General features: G+C 42.3%; 1 protein-coding gene across 2 annotated transcripts in view; it reads right to left on the bottom strand.

Moving 5' to 3' along the window:
* The window catches only part of MERTK (MER proto-oncogene, tyrosine kinase), a 127,822-nt gene that overhangs the window by 43,759 nt on the left and 62,633 nt on the right, over positions 1 to 21,430 (bottom strand). For both annotated transcript variants that reach the window (XM_078444730.2, XM_078444729.2), the window contains exons 7-10: positions 15,035 to 15,218; positions 10,760 to 10,911; positions 2,789 to 2,942; positions 359 to 512 (exon numbers count right to left, since the gene is read on the bottom strand). In XM_078444730.2, coding sequence (XP_078300856.2) covers positions 359 to 512; positions 2,789 to 2,942; positions 10,760 to 10,911; positions 15,035 to 15,218 — 644 coding nt within the window. The remainder of the gene's footprint in view (positions 1 to 358; positions 513 to 2,788; positions 2,943 to 10,759; positions 10,912 to 15,034; positions 15,219 to 21,430) is intronic.

Raw genomic sequence — 21,430 nt, 5'->3', positions numbered from 1 at the left:
CGAAGTCGGCCGCTCAACCGACTGAGCCACCCAGGCGCCCCCTCATTTTTTTTTTAACAATTAGGATTATTTTTAAGAGTTCTAACAAAAATCCTCACTTTACAGCAACGAAGTTTGAGTACTGAAGGCCTATGGATGCTCTTCTCTGTAAATGAGCCCTTTCAAGGCTGGCTTTCACTGCTGGCTGCCTCTGCAGCATTGGCCTAACTAAGGAAGCTGCCTGTCCCCAGGATGTGCATAAGACGGGGCACCCAGCCAGGTACAATGTGAGGAGCTGGGCCAGCACGAGAGGCATTATTACTTGGCATGAGAAGCACAGGGTAACACGGGGCAGAACAGTTTAAACTGGGAAACTTACCCAAACTTCGTCTCCTGGACTCTTTTTCTGATGACCAGAGAAATATATAAAATTGACCCAATCAAAACAACTCCGCAAAAGCAACCAAGGATGATGAGCACAGGATCTGTGTTGCCAGGTGCCGGGGTTGACGAGGGGGCAAAATCTACCCAACCTAGTAAAATACCAACAGACCCAATTGAAAACATCTCTTTGGGATCCGAAACACATAAGAAACATTAGCTTGTAATAGGGAAGAAGACAGTCAAAAGCTCTAGAACCTAATCCTTTTATATTCTGTGATCTACATACACAGACGGTCCTCACTCTGATGGTGCAAGCTGAGACCACGCAAAGTGATCTTAACAATCAATGGGTGACGCTTTTCATATCAGTTATGAATGTATAAGGAATTAAAAAAAAAGGTAAAACTAGTGTTTATCTGATACACTGTAATTCAAAAACATTGAGAAATATTGAGAAATAAAAGATTGTATGTCTTTGTAAAAAACGTCTCAAGAGGAGTTTGAATGGTACTGTCTTCTGGTCACATAACTTATGATATGGAGAGAATATATTTTCTGTGCTGTGGAGAATTTTCCTCCTCCTCTCCGGGTCTGGATTCATCCCCAACATTTTATCCCCTGTGCTTTCCACGTTGTGAGCTATCTCTGAGAGTTCCTTTATGTGAACTCATTCATTCATTCATTCATTCATTCATTCACCGTTGTTCCGTGGCTGCATAGCGGGTCTAACCAATGGTGGCAATATCTGCCTTCCCATATCAGCTGTTTCTTCCGTAACTCCACATTCAATTCAAATTTCTCTTCCAACACTATCACTCTTCCTTTCTTTTCTGCACTTCGCCTTTGTTCACCAACTCCCTCTTTCAATTACTTATTTTTATTTATTGATTTATTTTTTAAGTAGGCTTCACGCCCAGCGCAGAGCCCAACACAGGGCTTGAACTCACCACCCTGAGATCAAGACCTGAGCTGAGATCGAGAGGTGGATGCTCAACCGACTGAGCCACCCACATGCCCCTCAATTACTTATTTTTAGGAAGTGTCATGTGGCTGTGTCCCTGGGAGATAAGGAGGCAACGCAGCTATGGGTCTTGCTAGATGCATGTGATCTGAATAATGGAAGTGCGTGTCCAACTACCGAGAACTTTGAAACAAGCAACAAGACCCGTCATGGGCATCGATGAACATCTGTTATTTAGGTAGTGGTTTGTGGACCGGACCACTGGCGGCAAAGTTTACACTTCATGCAATTACTCACAGTAACACATGACGGTAACTCAAATTCAGACCATGTCATTGGGGAACTAGTGTTATGTAACCAAACTGTGGCAGCTGAAAAGTATGCATGTTGGGATTGTGCAAAAAAGCAAGGACTGCCAGCATAGCACAGCATTTTAAAATGGTGGAGAGTTTATTATATATAAAGATGAAAGCCCTGTCTTCCCAAACTCTGATGTTTTTTTGACCTGTGCCCTTAGCATCAGAATCTCATGGTCTCAGAATTTCAACCAGGTAGACACGTCTTGCTTGCCATCACCAGTTACTAATGTTCCCCAGATACAGAGCCGAGGGCTACAGGAACTGTAATATGGCTCCAGTTCAGCATGTTTGGGGGTCACTGGAACAGACAGGAACTCGATGGTCTACTTACAAGTCCTATTTGCTATGGATACAAAGACCATATCTGGCAAGACCTTGTAAATGCAAAAATCGTACTGATACAGATGCCTGTGCATGCAGTCTACGACAGCAGTTTAATATCAAACAACCCAGGGCAGTGAGAGTCAGAACAAAGGCTCCACTGGTCTATGGAAGCATGGACAGCATTTAGGGCCACATGGGACACCACAGTGGCTCCTTGCCAAAGGATACTCCAACAACATAAAGAAGACAGCATGCAGGGCTGAGCATTTAGCTCAGTGAGCCCAATGCTGTGTAAGGAGAGCTTTAATAGGAAACACTTTATGTTTTGTGCCGATCAATCACGAAGCATGGCACCAAGGCTTGAGTGAGTAATAACGTGGTAAGCTTTACTGCTTAAAACACACAAAACAAACACTAGCACATAAACAAACAGCGCCCATTACACAGACCTAAAGACTAGCCATACTACAGCTCTCCAACATTCAGTCACGTATACGTCATTTAAACTAAATTCAGTAAGTCAAGTCAAATTTGCTATTCTGGAAGGACTGATCTTTCCAGTAACTCAGTACCACCAATAGTAATGGCAGTGGGAGGACTCACAGGTATCAGTGCTCTGTGATGTGTGTTAACATATCAACTACCTTTCTCAGAGCAAAAATTCCTTCTGGTCTTTGTCTTTCATTCTTAAACCAGAGACCCATCCCACAGGTTACTCTCTGGCACTCTGCATTGCCTGGACTGGCACATTCTATCAGACGATAAGGAACCTGACTCTCACCGTGCGCAGGGATGAACATTTTCACTGGGTCGCTGAACGGCCCGACTCCCCCTTTTGTGATGGCAGCAATCCTCACCGTACATGTGGCGTTGTGGACTTGAACAGAAATCTGAGCATGGCTGCCGTTCTGGCCAACTTCTTCAGACAGCTCTTTCTGGGAACAGAGAAGGAGGGAAAGGGGATGAAACAGTGAGCTGCCAGGGGCACGTCGCCTGCTCGCCCACAATTCCTTCTGAGGGAAGTCATCCCACCCGCCTCCCAGGGGGCACAGGCTGTGTCTCTACCGCATCCCTTCCTTACTCAGCGCACAGCTAACGGAACCCAAGGGTGGGCAGGGATGTTGAACGGGCTGGCTGCAACCTCTGGCCTTAGGGCCTTGCCCAAGTGAGTCTGTGAAGGCATGGCACTCAGAATGGTCAGTGAAGATGTCTCTGGAAGAGAGGGAGCATGTAGCAGAGGCAGCCAGAGGGCAAGAGCAAGCCTGGCTCTGGGAGACCCCTGCCCTCAGAACTCCCACAGTACAATGCCCAAGAGCCAAACTATACCTTGACATTGACCACCTGCCAACTTCCCCTGAACCAGCATGCATGGGCTCCTTTTCTTTACAATTATAAGAATTTTGACTAAAATCTACCTTGAGGAGGGCACTGGCATGTTTTTTTTTTCCCCTCTAGTGTGACACATGCACAATTTTCTCAATTTCCAAAAATCTGGTTTCACTTTTACTTATTTTGTTTTATAACCACTGCCATGCACCATGTGCCATTAAAACACAGGAGAAAGTGATTTAAAAAAAATTTTTTTTAACATTTATTCATTTTTGAGAGACAGAGTGTGAGTGGAGGAGGGGCAGAGAGAGAGACAGACACACACACACACACAGAATCTGAAGCAGGCTCCAGAATCCAAGCTGTCAGTACGGAGCCCGACGCGGGGCTCGAACTCATGGACCTCGAGAACATGACCTGAGCTGAAGTCAGATGTTTAAACAACTGAGCCACCCAGGTGCCCCAGGAGTAAGTGATTTTTGAAAACAAAACAAAACAAAACAAAACAAAACAAAACAACAAAACAAAACAAAAAAACCCCAGAACTCAGTGTTTATATAACACTTTTCCCTTTGTTTCCAAACCTCCCTCTCAAAATAAATAATTATTTTTTTAAAAAGACTGTTTTAGGACCTCATTTCAGCCTTCGGACTATTTATTTTGAGAGGGAGGGAGGGGGAAGAGCAGAGAGAGAGAGAGAAGGAGAGAGAGAATCCCAAGCAGGCTCTGCACTGTCAGCACAGAGCCCAATGCGGGGCTCGGCCCCACAACCGTGAGATCATGATCTGAGCTGAAATCAAGAGGAGGAAGCTTAACTGAGTGGGCTCTCCGGGCACCCCAGAAACACGTCTTTAATCTCTGCAGTTTGGAGACCTGATTTCACAGACAGAAAGAGACATGTCACACCACGCAGGTGGCACACAGATATCACAGATCACTGACGAGCAGGCGCCTGGTTTGGGTTGGTAACTTTATTCCTGGTCACTTGGTGTCATGCTGATTCCTTCTAACAGTGGGGCAGGGTGGGGCCAGCTCAGCCCTTACGGAGAGGGCAGGCCAGTCATTGGTGACCAAGGGGGAACCTGGGTCAGCCACCCACAGACTTCCTAAATGTAAACAAGCAGTGACCATCAGGACTCAGAAATAATCTTAGACAAGGGATAAAAGGGGAAAATATGGCTTTAAAATGTTCTGGTTTTTCCACCCCACTGGACTGTATGCTAAGGAGATTTGTCACAGATTTTTTTTTTATCAATTAAGTAAACAAAATAATAATTAACAATTTGGGGGGTATTCAGGCAATATCTTTTTTAGAAATAGAGCATTTTATTTATGGCAAACCCAGTTTTGATTATGGGTTAGTTGGTCGTTCTCTATTTAATTTGGGTGGGGGACAGGAACTCATCAAGCAGAGCAACTCTATGGTTCGAACCCACACAGTCATGGAGCCCTGCAGTGAGTCCGGCTGGCCACTGAGAAATAACATGTCTGCTTCACAATTTACTACCTAACAGCTCCTGAACGTACAAAAGATGTCCTGCCTGACAACAGCTTTTGGGTCTGCTTCTAGCTTCACGCTTTTCATCTGCCAGGACTCAAATACAATATATCATGGGGCGTCTGGGTGGCTCAGTCTGTTGGGCGTCCGACTTCGGCTCAGGTCATGATCTTGCAGTTCATGAGTTCAAGCCCCGCTCATCGAGCTCTGTGCTGACAGCTCAGAGCCTGGAGCCTGCTTCCGATTCTGTGTCTCCCTCTCTCTATACCCCTCGCCCACTCATGCTCTGTTTCTCTCTCTCTCTCAAAAATAAATAAAACATTTTAAAAAATTAAAAGATATGTATAATATATCATTTGTGAGAATTACCTCTAAGTTAGAGGACATGCATAAATTGCGAATGAATTAAATTCCTAGAAGAAGAGAAATCCTAACACAAAATCATCCTTTTGGAAACAAACATAACAGTAGTTGATAAGATCTATTCGCTTAGGGCCTATAATAAGTCACTGTGAAAACCCAGAGAAGGAACTTTGAAATTTCCACCTCCTGTTCCTTAAGTGCATCAACAATGGCAATCATCCTGGTTACTGTTGTCATTTTTCCGAATCTTGAAGTACGAAAACGATGGCAGCCACCGCTTACAGGTAACATGTTTTGGAAATACATAAAGAATTTTCCCATTTTAGGGGTGGAGCTATAATAAATGCTGAAGTAGTGATTAGAAAGATACATGATAACTATTTCAGTGGAGCATAACCGTTTTCTCTAGGAATTGCCTTAGATGATAAAGATGATCCCTGTTTCTAAAAATCGATGCAATTGATCCAAATTCTTTTGATGCCAAATACGTAAGCAAACGTAGGACCGACCATATCTATATCCCCAAATATTTATTTTCATTTTGATTTTGAAATTTGACAAAGAAATCCATTTAAAACCAGACCCATGTAGGAGCCACCCAGGTGTGTATTCTCTCTCTCACGGTCAGGTGCAGAGCATAGAAGGTGAGGCCGTTTCCCTGGCATGAGGTGGTCTGGTTCTGGGGCACACGCCACGGGTGAACTGCAATTTCTCACTCTGTGAGTTTTCATCTTCACCAACAAAGGCCCGTAGCCTCGAGGACTTAAAATCTAAGAGCATTTTCAGGTAATGAAATCAGATTTACAATATGACATCTGATAACATACATGTAGACCCTGCCTGCTAGGGAAAGTAATAGCATGTCTTTGGAAACGGTTTCTTTTTTTCTCTTGTGAGGCACTAAGGTCAGCACAACTGCAGTGGCATTTGTTGCTAATCACTGAAAGGTGTTAAGATCTTCAACTCTGTCAGAATTCACAGCCCTATAATTTATGTAATTACGAATAAGGCCCATTTTATTGCCTCGAAGAACAGTAACAGTCAACGGGGGAAGCACCACCAGATAAGAGCTTCTGTCATGCTACGCCAACAAAGGTGGCTTGTTCAACAGGCTTCACATTCACAGGACTCATTTTGCATTTGTCAATGCAAAACTCACATCTTACTCTTCAAACGTGTCCTGTTCTTACTTCCTTTTGCTAAGAGGCCACAGTGTGGAATTTGAGTGAGAGACACTGTATCACGAAAGCCAAAGGAATCTGGGAAGGGGTAGTGGGCTCTGAAAAGCACAGCTCTGGATGTCAGTCTGGCCTGGGTTCCTACCCCAGTGCTGCCAATTCCAAGCTTTGTGACTCTGGTAAGTTACTCAGCATCTCTGAGCTTCAGTTTCCTCAAGTAAACGTTGAAAGTAATACCTTTCTCTCTCTCTCTTTCTCTCTCTTTTTAATGTCTCATGATGTTTTTGTAAGGGTTCAATGAATTCCTACACGCACAACATGAAGCACACAGTCTGGCACACTGTAAGTAATCAATGGTGGTTATTATTATTCCTATATTCCTCTACCTATAAGGTGCCATATTTGGATCGTCTTTCCCTATAAATGCAAGGTCCTCTTACAGAAGTGACCTTGTAGTGTCTTTCAAGTCCTGGCACAGGAGAGAAAATAACCAAGGCTGCCTAAATGCCTCACACCAAGAAGTTTATTTGACTAGTTCATGCGATTTACGTCCATTGTAGGTTTCTCCTCCAAGCTGTGCATATCACCCTTGATTAATTCTTGGGTTTCGGCAGTGTTCCAGACCCCTGGCTGACCTATCCCACAAGGACCTCGCCCATTTCTCATACTTTAACATGACACCTGCTTCAGATGCCCTGCCCTCCTTTGAGAGTGAGCGAGAGGGAGCAATAAGGAAAGGAAGAGCCAGTGCGCTCATGCCCGAATCCAAGCTTGTTAGGACGCAGTGGTCTAGGCCTGAGGAAGGAATCCTTGAAGGTACTGTGGCTTCTCTAGGTCTTTAAAGAAGTTATTTCTACATGTCCTGTTGTCTCTAGGCCCAAAATAATCTGCCCATAATGAAACTGCCTTCTGATTTAACATCTCTAGCCCTTCCAAATACAATTAAACCAGCATTAGAACTACAATCCTATAATAATGAGTTTTGTATAAATAACACATATAACAATGAGTTATATCTGTTGGACATGTGGGCCATTCTGGGTCAAAGTGAAACAGACTTATTTACTGTAAAATGTCAAAGAGGCTTGAGCTTACCAATAAACCTTATTGATCTTCCAGAGAGGAGTATACTATGTGATATTTTATAAACTTATTTGCTCATTGAATTCCTCTCTCATGGAAGGTCTACTGACAACTTCTGGGAACGGGAATAGATGGGGAACACTAGTCCACACTCATCAAAAGCCTGTCTCATCACAGAGTGAAACTCTCCAGCCAGTATGGATGTCAGTCAGGCCCATGCATCAAGCCCCATAAATGCCTAGAAAGTAAGTTCAAGGTCCTCTGTTCAGACGGTACAAAGATGAGCGAGACATGGCCCCAACTTCAAGGAGAATAGATTGCACTTTCTCCTGACTTTTGGATTTTGAGCTTGGATTAGGAAATGCAAGGGATATAAAAAAAAAAAAAAAAAAAAAAAGAACAAAAAAAGGTCGATATCTTCATCAAGATATAGTAAATGTGTGTACAGTAACTGTCAGGAGTATTTTAGTCTGAAAGCGATATAGCATGCGGGGATAATAAAGGTATAAAGAATAGCCCACCCAAAGATCACTTCCAAGAAAGTTCTGAAGCCGCATACAAAAAACCCACCCTTATGAGAGTAACTCCTGGGAATAGCTTTCAAAAATATCCAATTCCGTTGTCTTGCGTAAAGAAGGTATACCTTTAGTATCAGTTTCCTAAAAATGGAAATGAAAGAACAACTTTGAGAGATGAAGTTGTATCTAACTCTTGCCCTTCTGAAAAGAAGGGAGTTCAGGAAACAGAGGTGATGCGTACGGAGGTCACTGAAAACTTCACTTTGGGCAGGGGTTTTAGGATCCTCCCCGGGTCAGCTTTTCTCCAGCGTTTTTTTTTTTTTTTTTCAACGTTTATTTATTTTTGGGACAGAGAGAGACAGAGCATGAACGGGGGAGGGGCAGAGAGAGAGGGAGACACAGAATCGGAAACAAGCTCCAGGCTCTGAGCCATCAGCCCAGAGCCTGACGCGGGGCTCGAACTCACGGACCGCAAGATCGTGACCTGGCTGAAGTCGGACACCCAACCGACTGCGCCACCCAGGCGCCCCTTCTCCAGCGTTTTTACTTGCCTCTGGTTGCAGCCCACGATGAGCTTGAAGCATGGCTACATCTGAGAATGGTTATCCTAAGGAAAGCAAGCCGCCAAGTCTTTTGTTGTCACGAGACCCTCATGATGCACAAAGTGCGGCATGAGTACAATGCAAATGAGGTTCTCACTAGGATGATCCAGCAGCACCAAGGAGGTAATGACTGGAAAGGTCACAGCTCTCACTGTGGCAGTATTGTTCTCACTGCAGAGGGGACCATGCCGAACAAAAGGCAACCAAAATGCACAGTGCAGCGGAGCGCTGGTGGCATTTAGTGCGTGAGGCTCTCCAGCTGCGTCATCCATGAGGCTTTCGCCACTCTTGCCCTTCAGCACGCCTCAGCTCAGGTCCCCTCCGGAGAGGCAGCTTTCACCCACGCCAGAAGAAGTCGAAAGGATGACCTGAACTCTTTAAACAAACTGGGGTGTTGTCTGTTTAGACCTCTCAAGTGTCTGCTGATAATTACAATCTTCTGCCAACCAGAGAAAAATAAAATCCTTACTGAACCGGAACACAATTATTGCACCTTCAGGGGCTGTTCACGATTCACCATGGTGAAAGGGGCTTGCCTCTAAGACAGGCATTTGATTCCCCTGATTTAGCCGGTGTGGAAACGCAGTTAATAAGGACCCTGCACGGGTGCCTTGGGACAAAAGACCAAGAAACGAGAGGCTTTTATCGTAGGACAACGCTCCTAAGCAGGGTTGTGCCTTGTACAAACAACACCCTATCATCACTCTGAGGCACAAAAACTCATGCACTTCCAAACTCTCTTCTTTTTCCTCTACTTCCATCACCTACCGCTTCCAAGAGTCAGTGTCCTGATAGGTAAACTGAGGCAGGAAAAGACAAAGCATAAATCCCACCTGTCCTTTTGGAAACAACAGCAGTTGCATAAGAGCTGGATGTCATGAAGCTGACGACGACTGAAGCAAAGATTGGATGTCGTCAATGGGGGCAGCTGTGGACTCTGTCCCTCTCTCCTGCCAAGAAGCTGTACTGCTGTCACGTGGCACCCCCAACAAATGCCATGAGGATGCTAAAATCTGATCTGTTCCCAGGGCTAGGTCGATCAGGAATGTAACAACACAAAACAGCGTGCTTTGCATGATGGCAGTAAAGAGACAGTCCTGATGATGAAACCAGTACATCTGCCTTTCCGTAGGAAGCTCTACGTCACAAAGAAGTCAGTGTCACCTCAACCATCTTCTCAAGTGGGAAGGAGACCTGTCTGGTAGCTGCCTACCCATCCACACTCGGGCATCACCCCTACTCCTGTGGAGCTGTGTTAAGGCAACCTGTTGCTGGCTTAGCCCTGTCCTCTGGAGTCTGGTTACCCCTTTTCATTCTCTATGAGGCTGGGGTTCTTCCCTGATAATCTTCAGAAAAGCATCCTCTGGAATTTCCAAGAGGCTATGAATTGTTGGACTGCTAAGCCATATAGCTTCTGGACCTTCTGCTCTGGTTATCTGGGTAGTTCTCAACTATCTTCCTACAAGAGCCCAAGTTCCCAGAAGGCACGAATCAAGTGGTGACAGAGAGGAGTTCACCTATTTACCGAATGCATAAACGAATAGGTGAGTGAGCGAGAAAAGCCCCAAAGATTCCTTGGAATTTTGTTAACTATTCAGTCATCTCTAGTTTTTACTATATTCTTCACATCCCAGTGAAAGGGACCTCATTCAATAATAATAGTTTGTTGTCGGGGTACCTGGGTGGCTCAGTCGGTTAAGCTTCCGACTTCAGCTCAGGTCATGATCTCACAGTTCGTGAGTTTGAGCCCCGTGTCAGGCTCTGTGCTGTGCTGACAGCTCAGAGCCTACAGCCTGCTTCAGATTCTGCGTCTCCCTCTCTCTCTCTGCCCCTCCCCTGCCTGCACTCTGTTTCTCTCTCTCTTAAAAATAAATAAATGTTAAACAAAATTTTTTTAATAAAAAAAAAATCTGTTGTCTTCTCACGACAAAACAAAAGCTTCTAGGGGCACCTGGGTGGCTTAGTCAGTCAAGTGTCCAACTCTTGATTTTGGCTCAGGTCATGATCTCACAGGTCATCAGTTCAAGCCCCACATCAGACTCTGCTTGGGATTCTCTGTCTGCCTCTCTCTGCCCCATTCCCTCTCTCAAAAATAAATACACTTTAAAAAGAAAGCTTCTAACACAGTATAAATGAGCAAATCTAAGGAGACAAGTGCACTTTTTCGGAGTTCAGACTTACGGAAGTCTCTGCATTCTGCCACACGTGAGATATCCGGTAACCCACCAGGTCCCCATCCTGCCGCTTAATTGGAGGCTTGATCCATCTGACATCCACCTTATGACTAGATTCATTCAGAAACACAGTGACGTTCAAAGGTGCTACTGAAGGGGCTACAAAAGGAAAAAGAGACAATGATGAAGAACCACAGAGAAAAGCACATAGAGGCTTATTCTCAGTTTCTGAATGTTTGGTTTTCCAGTGTTCTGTGGAAAGCATTCAAATGAGGTTGAGATTAATAGCAGATTTTCACCCTTTTTTCAATTAAGGAGCACTGAAATACTACCTGGATTTTTTTTTTTTAATATTTATTTTTGAGAGAGAGAGAAAGACAAAGACAGAGCATGAGCAGCGAAGGAGCAGAGAGAAAGGGAGACAGAGGGTCCAAAGCAGGCTCCAGGCTCTGAGCTGTCAGCACAGAGCCTGACGTGGGGCTCAAACCCATGAACTATGAGATCATGGCCCGAGCCAAAGTCGGACTCCCAACTGATTGAGCCACCCAGGTGCCCTGAAATACTACATGAGTTTTTAAAAGCAAGCACTTCCTAAACTAAAATCACGAAGATGAGGAAAGGCAGGGAAGGAGGTGAGTGGCACTCACGGACTCCTCCTGGGGAAGCAAAGCAGATACAACTTGAACAGGGTTTTCCACTAGACGCCTGTGGGATGGAAGGGCAACCAGACTGACTGGAGATCAGTCCTGTGTCGGGTGAGACGTACCAGGCAGGGAACACGGCAGAGCTCAAAGGGAAGCCACCATTTTAAAGTCCAAAGGCAGGTTACTGATGGTCTGAACAGAGTTAATCAGACAATAAGTCTTTAAAAATGTACATGTACATATATATATATATGTGTATACATATACATATACATATACATATACATATACATATACATATACATATACATATACATATACGTGTATACATAAGACATCTCATTATTATTGAAGACCAGAGGGTCAAATGCTAATTGCTAGATGTCAAAATGTAGAATTTAACCCTGGTTTTCACTATCTGGTTTATAGGAAAATTCTGCTTAAGTCACATTCCCACTTATGTCAAAATGTCTGTTATCTCTCACAAGGATACGAGGATAAAAGTTATAATACTTTGGAAAAAAAGTATGTTTGTGTTATATGTATATGTATATGTATATGTATGTGTGTGTGTGTGTGTGTGTGTGTGTGTGTGTGTGTCACACACACAAAATAATTTGGGAACAGGTTAAGGTCATTACTAGATTATTTTTTGGGAGTGAGGAACTTGACTATATCTATACAAACTGAAAATAATACGCTCTTTGACCAAATATTTTATTTCCAGAAATTTAATCTAAAAAATTCTCCTATAGGTGGTATTATATTCATTGAGGCATAATAGTGAATAAAAGGAATAAATGTAATGCTCAGTCAATAATTATGACATAATACATTTTGATACATTTTCCGATGAAATACTTCCTACCCAGCCACTGGAAAGAATTAGGTAGATCACGGGTACTGATATGAAAAAATATTTAATGGAGGGAAAAATCAAATTGCAAAAAGGCATGTGCCACCTATCCATTTTAGAAATAAAAAAAATGTTTTATGTATAGAAAGAATAAAAACAATTGCAATAATATATACCAAACCATTGATTATAGTTGTATTTCTGGAAGATCAAATTATTTATTTCTGATATGCCTAAAAAGAAAACAAAAGGGTATTCTAACCTTCATTTCTGCTGATTCTAGGAGCAATTAGAATGAATTTCAGCTTAGGAAACGTCATACAGCTACAGCTGTGCTATGAACTGAATCGTATAGTTTCAAATATATTGTAGAATTTATGGATAAACATGGCCAACTCAACATGTCTTTATGTCTGCTTTTCCTGAAGCCCCTCTAAAATGACAGTAAGGAATTTAAAACAATATTAACCCATAAGATAAAGCAGAGTCGATAGTGGAAAAGAAATGTCAACATATACTCAAAAGCTGAAAAAGAAATGAAGAAGGCATGATTAATTCAACAAGCCTATTCTCCCCAAAGGACCATGGACAGGCTCAGAAGCTGTGCACCCAGGTACTAAAACTGGAAGATTGAAAGCGATCAGGAAGTAGCTAGTCCTCAAGATCCCTCTAACTTATTCCCACACACCTGCTAGGTACTCCCTCAAAACAAAAACAGAAACAAAAACAAAAACAAAAACAAAAGCAAAAACAAAAACAGGAGACAGGATGCCCTGTTCTCCAAATTGAAAAGCCTCTGGTCTTGGGACAGGATGAAGACACAATGAGGGGGCAGATGGACAACTGGGGAAACAAGTGTAAGTTTGTACACTGAATGAGGAGGACTCCACCTCAGTCCTCCTCCCCACGTGATATTGGCAGCCATGTTTACATTCCTGAGGCAGGAAACAGGAGACTACTTTACTAAAGAAAGTAAGTGGTCCCAGAGGAAAGGAAACCAATTTTGACTCTTAGGGGTATCCAAACCAAAACACTTAGGTCACTGCCCATTAAATTAGAAAATATAAGTAAGTTAAAAATAAGGAGGAATCAAAGATATATCACATATTCAAAAGAAAGCATTTAAAGTGGCTATATTAATATCAAAGTAGAGCTCACAAAAAATAGTACTATCAAAGATAAAGAAAACAATCTCATAATGGGAAGGTGGTCAATTATTTAGGAGAGCATAGTAATCTTAAACATTTATGTACAAAATAACCTCTGAAATATTTGAAGCAAAACTGGTTAGAACTACAAAAGGAAATGGATAAACCCAAAATTATAACTATGGATTTCGATGCCTCTCTCTAAATAATTGATAGAAGTAGGCAGAAAAGCAGTAAGAATATAATCAACCAATTCAACCAAGTTGACATTTATAGAATACTCCTTATAATGAGAGCAGAATACACATTCTTTCCAAGTGCACACCAAACATTTATCAGGAAAGACCATGTTCTGGGCCATTAAAAGAATCTCAATATATTTAAAAGTATTTGAGTGATACAGATTATGTTCTTGGGCACCAATAGACTGAAATCAGAGATCAGTCATACAAAGATTTTTGGAAAACTCCAAAATATTTGGAAACTAAGCTACACACCTAAATGACTAATGGGTCAAAGAAGAAGTCAGATGGGGTGGGGGAGAGGAAATATGGGTGATGAGCACTGAGGAGGGCACTTGTTGGGATGAGCACTGGGTGTTGTATGTGACCCAATTTGACAATAAATTATATTCATAAAAAACAAAATAAATAAATAAATAAATAAATAAATAAATAAAATGACAAAAAAAAAAAAAAAACCACGAAAAAGTCAGAAAGGTATTTTTGAACTGGATAAAAATGAGACACAGCATATGAAATTGTTCTCAAAGGCTTTTGTTTATCATTTGAGAGAAGATATTTTACAATTTTGGCACTAGAGTTTCATTTGTGCAAGGCTTACACCCTAAAGATTTCTGATCCTGACCTGTCCCACAGTTTGTATGAAGACTAGGGCACTGACTCAATGAGGCCAGAGGTAAGGGGAGGAAAGAGGTTCTACTGATCTAGAGCTCTGTTGGGAAGGAATAGAAACTGTGGATTTGAATTTAAAAGAAATACAATATCCATTCCAATATTCACAGAAGATAAAAAAAAATCTCAGAAATCAGAAATAGCACACAGAAAATTCCTTAAAGTTTAAAGATATAAATAAAGTTTGCTATGAGCAAGACAGCATAGAGAGAACCTAGTTCATAGGGCTTCAATGAGGATCTAATAAAATAATCCATGCAAAGCACCTAATGTGGTGCCTGGAACGTGGTGTTTGGTAAATATTAACCATCTTCACATTCATTATTTCTTTTTTTGTGTGTGTGTTCATTATTTCTTAAATTTGATTTAAGAAATCAAATTTCTATGATTAGTACTTTTTATATTATTATATCTTAAAATAACATGTCATAAAGTGTGCTATTAATGCCTCCCTGTGTAAAAGAAAATATTACCTATACACATTAAGTGTAAGTTTTGTCACTAAACAGAGGGAAAATCTTCTTTCCTATTTTCTTTTTTTTTTCCCTCTCTTCCCCCCCCCCCCCCCCCATTTTCATTGGCTACCTCAAATAAAATTCTCCTCCAGGGACAAAGACCAAACAAAGCAAAGTTTAAACTTCTCCATCAGGCCACCCCGGGAAGGATTTGTTTAATCACATGCCATTAGGGGCAATATTTATTCTGAGCTCCAGGGATTACCTCCTTCGGTCGTGCTGGCCAGAATCCAAGGGCTCATTGCGGACCAGCCAATTTCATTCATGCAGGATACACCAATGTTGTAATTAGCCAGAGCTCGCAGCTGCTCGATTTGATACAGATGTGGTGAAGCAGAGGTGTTAAAGACCATGACTGAGCCATTACTCAGCGGATCAACTTCCTTGACCTAAAGGAAGAGTAAAAATGTGGACCAGGCGTTAGTAAGGTGAGGGGAATGTCAGACACAGGGCACTCATGTATTCGGTGCACGTGGCCCTTCCTCTCCCCTGGGGGGGGAAGTACCTGCTTCCTTTCGGGCCACACACTAATTTCCCCCCCAGCATTACTGTGTGTTACTCATGCCACTGGAGCGGCCACTGAGGACCTGAGGAAAATGCCTAAAATAAGTGTTTTCACTGTAGCAGGTAACAGAGCAACTAAATGATCATGAGAATACAAAGTAAGATAAATAATATGAAATAAGAACTGAGGTGGTTCTCTGTCATTTCGACCTCTGCTCTTGCTTTGAGGTAAATTCTAGTGTGTCCTTTTTTCTTACCCCTGCTCCCATCCCAGTATAAATTCAACTCCAAACACAGACAGAGAAGGTAGATTTTCTGACATCATTTGGTGAGCAGATATAGGGAGGAGTCATTTGCACCTCACCCGCCAAACTTTTCTCCAAATCTTGTTAAAACATCTCAGCTCTTTCCTCTGAGTTCTTTCTTTTCAACCTCCCCTCCATAAGCTCTACCAATCTCTCCACATCCATGTTCTCTGTACACACAAGCAAAAATCTAATCCTGGGCCAAACTTCTACCTTTTTTTCTTAAGCATGCCTCCTGCCTGGGAGTGCAGATAAGGGAGAGCTTCTTTTTTCACTACGTTTTTCTTTCTTTCTTTCTTTCTTTCTTTCTTTCTTTCTTTCTTTCTTAAATACCTAAAATGGTCTTCACATTTATTTTCCTTTTTCATTTTTTTTTTTAACATTTATTTATTATTGAGAGAAAGAGACAGAACACGAGCAGGGGAGGGGCAGAGAGAGAGGGGGAGACACAGAATCCGAAGCAGGCTCCGGGCTCTGAGCTGTCAGCACAGAGCCCGACGCGGGGCTCGAACCCACGAACCGCAAGATCATGTCCCGAGCCAAAGTCTGACGCTCAACCAACTGAGCCATCCAGGCGCCCCTTCACTACGTTTTTCAAAATTTCTACAATATGTAGTACTCATAAAATCGGAAAATAGAAAACGATATCTAAAACACAAGAATGGAGGAAAAAAGTCTTAAACCCTCCATGTATTCCTGATAATAACATGCTGGTAGTCATTGGGTGTGGATACACAATGCCATTATTTCAGGATACGTGTGTTGAAATTTAGGCCAAGGGGCCACAAACATTTTAGAATTCTAAATCCCCTAGTGGATACCAAGAGGGTGGTGTTGGGGCCAAGTCTCACCTCAGACTCAGACCCACAGGCTCCACTGGGTGACAAGAAAGCACCAGTTGGCCTGAGGAGCCTCCAGAGGAGAAACAAAGAGCTACGTGCTTATCTCGGTGGTGGCTGTTGGCAGAACTTACTTTTTGTTTCTACGCTTTCGAGTATGCACCTACTTCCTGGTGACCAATCCCTGAAACTGAGGTGGAGGGAACCTTTGGCTCTCCACCCCTGCCCCATTTCCGGAGCAACATGTGGAGCATTTCCAGGCACAGGGACGCTCTTTGAGCACACACTGCTGGAAGAAGACGGGGTTTCTATAACCGTCCTTCCCAGTGGGTCCTAGGGGACAGGAGAGCACGAAATAGCAAGAAGTACGTGGGAGAGTTAAAAATAGAAATGGAGTATGCAGCCCAAAAATGGGTGAAGAAAGGAACTAACATCAGGGCCAAAGGAAGTGGGAGGGTGTGTCCTGCTAGCGCGTGGATCTGAATCGTGTCCAAAACATTCATTTGCTACCAAGTCAGAGTTTAAAATTGTAACGGACTGGGGACCTGCTACAAAATTAGGCTTGGTTCCTTCAAAAGTGGGAATACATTGTTAATCTGCAGCATATAAAAGGATAACTTCCAGAGCCGGTCCTGACTAACTCTGCTAGGACTGGTCAGAGAAGACAGAGGACAGCCAGTTACGTCTGAATTTGAGATAAACAGCAAGTAATGAGTTGTACAGGTGTGTCACAAAATTACTCCTGTAATTTAACTTGTAAAATAACTGTATTCTTATTTGCTAAATCTGGTAACCCTACCAGAGATGGAAAGGAGAATGGGTAAAGGGAGGTGGAGCTAGCTGGTGGGGCAAAGACAGAATAACCACATCTGGCACCACAGGATCCAAGATGGGCAAGGAAGGCCTGCCATTTGCCAATCACTGGATGATTTTTCACTCATGCTATGGCTTCCCAAAGCCAAGGCAAAAGGAGAGAAAGCAAGTGAAGCTTGTGTGTGATCTTCTACCTTCAGGAGTGAGCTGGTGTTTTCAGATCTTCCTACTGCCATACTCTATCTCACCTCCATCTGGAGACCTGTTCTCTCAAGGTGGGGGCAGTACTGGTCCTCAAAGTCTCCCTGAGGGTAACCATGGGCAAGAGCCTCAGGTCTTAAACTCTTCATACAGCTCAGCAGCAGTTTTAAAAAGAGCTGGTCCGTGCTTCAGTTTCATCTACATGTATAGAAGGAAACAGGCCCTGGGTGTTCCTAACAACAGAGCCCTGAAATACATGAAGCGAAAACTGATGGGATTGAAGGGGCTAACAGACAATTCAAAAACAGTAGTTGAGACCCCAATTCCTCACTTCCAATAACAGATAGAACCACTGGGCGGAAGATCAACAAGGAAACAGAAGAAGTGAACAAAACAATAAACTAACTAGATCTACCGGACCTAGACATATGGAACACTCTACCCAACCACAGCTGAATATAACTTCCCCTCATGTGCACCTGAAATGTTCTCCAGGACAGAACTAATGCTAGGCCATTAAACACAAGCCTCAGTAAATTTAAAAGGATGGAAATCATTTAAGTATATCCTCCAAACGCAATGGGATAATATTGGAAACAAAGGAAGAAAATTTGAGAAATTCACAACTATGTGAAAATTAAACAATACACTCCTGAATAACCAAGAAGAGGAAGAAAAAAAAAGAAATCACAAGGAAAATGACCAAAAAATTTGAGATGAATGGGGAAAAAAAAGCGCCCAAATACCAAAACCTATGGAATGCAGCTAACACAGTGCTTAGAAGGAAATATATAGTATATATAAAATCATCTAGCCTTCTACTTTAAGGAACTTAAAATAAATAAATAAATAAATAAATAAATAAATAAATAAATAAATAGCAAACAACCCAAAGCAAACAGAAGGGAGGAAAGACTCAAATTATTAAAATCAGGAATAAAAGAGGGAACATTACTACTATCCTCAGAAGAAAAAAAGCTTGTAATGGAATATTATAAATAATTGTACACCAATGAATTAGAGAACTCAGAGGAAGTGGACACATTCTTAGAAAGACACAAACTACTAAAACTGACTCAAGAAGAAATAGAAAATCTAGACAGATCTGTACTAAGTAAAAAGATTGAGGCAGTATTTTAAAAACTACCCACAAAGAAAAGCTGGGGATCAGATAGCTTCACGGGTGATTTCTACCAAATATTTAAAGAATTAACATCAATCTTCCACAAATTCTTCCAAGAAATAGAAGAGAAGAGAACCCCTCCCAACTGATTTTATAAGGCTAGTGCCACCCTGATACCAAAACCAGAAAGAGCTAACACAAGAAAACTACAGACCAACATCTTTTTATGAATATAGACACAATTAGACAGTGGTGATGGTTGCACACCTCGGTGAACATACTAAAAAAACATTATACACTTTAAATGGGCGAATATTATGGTCTGTGAAATATATGCTTAAAAAAAAAAAAAGGATACCCCTGGTGAGGACTTTGTAGACACAAGAATTCCTAACACTTACCAGCCCTTGGGAGGTTTACAAATAAAGTGGGCAAGAATTAAGAAAAGCTGGAGTTGGTGGGGTGAGGGTGGAGGCTATTTTGGGGATAATAGAATGTTTTCACTTTTCAGAGAAGGAACAGCTGTTAGACAAGAGTGGGAGGCAATAAAAACACAGAAACTAATTCCATTTGGCATTAAAAACATCTGGTTGTCAACACACAAAATTCTTTAGAATTCACTGCTTCAAGTTGAACTGGCACGAGTGACCTATGTCAGGTTAACATGTTTTTGGCTAGTAAGACCAGACGCTTATGAAACTAAGAACAATTTCTGACCCTACTGTTTGAGGAAGTACAAGGCAGAATGCATTCATGTTTTCAGTGGATAATCCAAACATGTTCAACTACCTGCTCCCATAAGCAATGTCTCTTCTGAGACACAGAAGAGCAGATGGTTCTGAGCACTGCCTTTGGCATCAGAGCTTTCTGGGTTTGAATTCTGATTTTGCCACTCATGGGCTGTGAGCACTCTGTGAGCACCTGCAGTGCTGGTGTAGGTTTTTTTTTTAATTTTTATTTATTTTTGACAGAGAAAGAGAGACAGAGCATGGGCGGGGGAGGGGCAGAAAGAGAGGGAGACACAGAATCCGAAGCAGGCTCCAAGCTCTGAGCTGTCAGCACAGAGCCTGACGCGGGGCTCGAACCCACAAACCGTGAGATCAGAGTCCAGAATGCTAACCATTACACAATGGAATCCACTCACAAACTGTGAGATCATGACCTGAGCTGAAGTCAGACACTCAACCGACTGAGCCACCCAGGTGCCCCATGGTATAGGTTTTAAGTAAGATAATGTCCGCAAAGTCTCTGGGTCATTGTGGGCACTCGGTAAACAGTGTTATTGCTACCCTTACCATTTTAATGAAATGAACACTCAAAGCAAAGCCTACATCATGGAAAGGTACCATTTTAGGATGGCTAGGCTGTATACTTATTATGGCATTATTTTATACCAATTTTAGTTAGTGCTTAAAAATGGGTGAAGATTTGGGTGCTGGGGTGGCTCAGTTGGTGGTTGGTGAGTTCAAGCCCCGTGTCGTGCTGATGGCTCAGAGCCTGGAGTCTGCTTCAGATTTTGTGTCTGCCTCTCTCTCTGCCCATACCCCACTCATGCTCTGCCTGTGTCTCTGTCAAAAAATAAATAAAACTTTTTTTAAAAATTAAAAAAAAAAAGGGTGAAGACTTTGCAAGGCCTGTAGTGCCCAGGTTGTCCAGGGACCCATGGGCCAAGGTGCTATACCTGACAGCAAAAATGACCCATCTCATGCTTGTATGTCCTTCATGGCCACTAGCCCAGGAGGAGCCAGGCTGACAAGTACCTGACTTTCCAAACTCCTGGTCACAAGCCAGTCCTAATTTAGGGATGTGTTTTTGTACCTTAAAAATTAATTCTCCTGCAGACTTTAAGCTGTATTTCAAAGCTGTAATTATCAAGACAGTATGTTACTGGCACAAAAAACAGACAGATCAGTGGAACAAAATAGAGAACCCAGAAGTGGACCCACAAACGTATGGTCAACTAATCTTTGACAAAACAGGAAAGAATATCCAATCATATAAAGACAGTCTCTTCAGCAAGTGGTGCTGGGAAAAGTGGACAGCGACATGCAGAAGAATGAACCTGGACCACTTTCTTACACCAGGTTCTTTGACCTCAGCCACAGCAACTTCTTACTCAACACGTCTCCAGAGGCAAGGGAAACAAACGCAAAAATAAACTATTGGGACCTCATCAAAATAAAAAGCTTCTGCACAGTGAAGGAAACAATCAACAAAACTAAAAGGCAACTGACGGAATGGGAGAAGATATTTGCAAACGACATATCAGATAGAGGGTTAGTACCCAAAATCTATAAAGAACTGTCAAACGCAACACCCAAAAACAAATAATCCAGTGAAGAAATGGGCAAAAAGACATGAATAGACACTTCTCCAGAGAAGACATCCAGGTGGCCTACCGACATATGAAAAAATGCTCAACTTCACTCATCACCAGGAAAATACAAACCAAAACCACGAGACACCACCTCACACCTGTCAGAATGGCTAACATTAACAACTCGGGCAACAACAGATGTTGGCAAGGATGCGGACAAAGAGGATCTCTTTTGCACTGCTGGTGGGAATGCAAACTGGTCCAGCCACTCTGGAAAACAGTATGGAGGTTCCTCAAAAAATTAAAAATAGAACTACCCTACGACCCAGCAATTGCACTACTAGGTATTTATCCAAGGGATACAGGTATGCTATTTCAAAGGGGCATATGTACCCAATGTTTATAGCAGCACTATCGACAATAGCCGAAGTATGGAAAGAGTCCAAATGTCCATTGATGAATGAATGGATAAAGAAGAGGTGGTATATATATATATATA

Source organism: Panthera onca, chromosome A3, assembly GCF_046562875.1.
Source record: "Panthera onca isolate mPanOnc1 chromosome A3, mPanOnc1 haplotype 2, whole genome shotgun sequence".
NCBI lineage: Eukaryota > Metazoa > Chordata > Mammalia > Carnivora > Felidae > Panthera > Panthera onca.
This window is presented reverse-complemented; position numbering and strand designations above follow the sequence as displayed.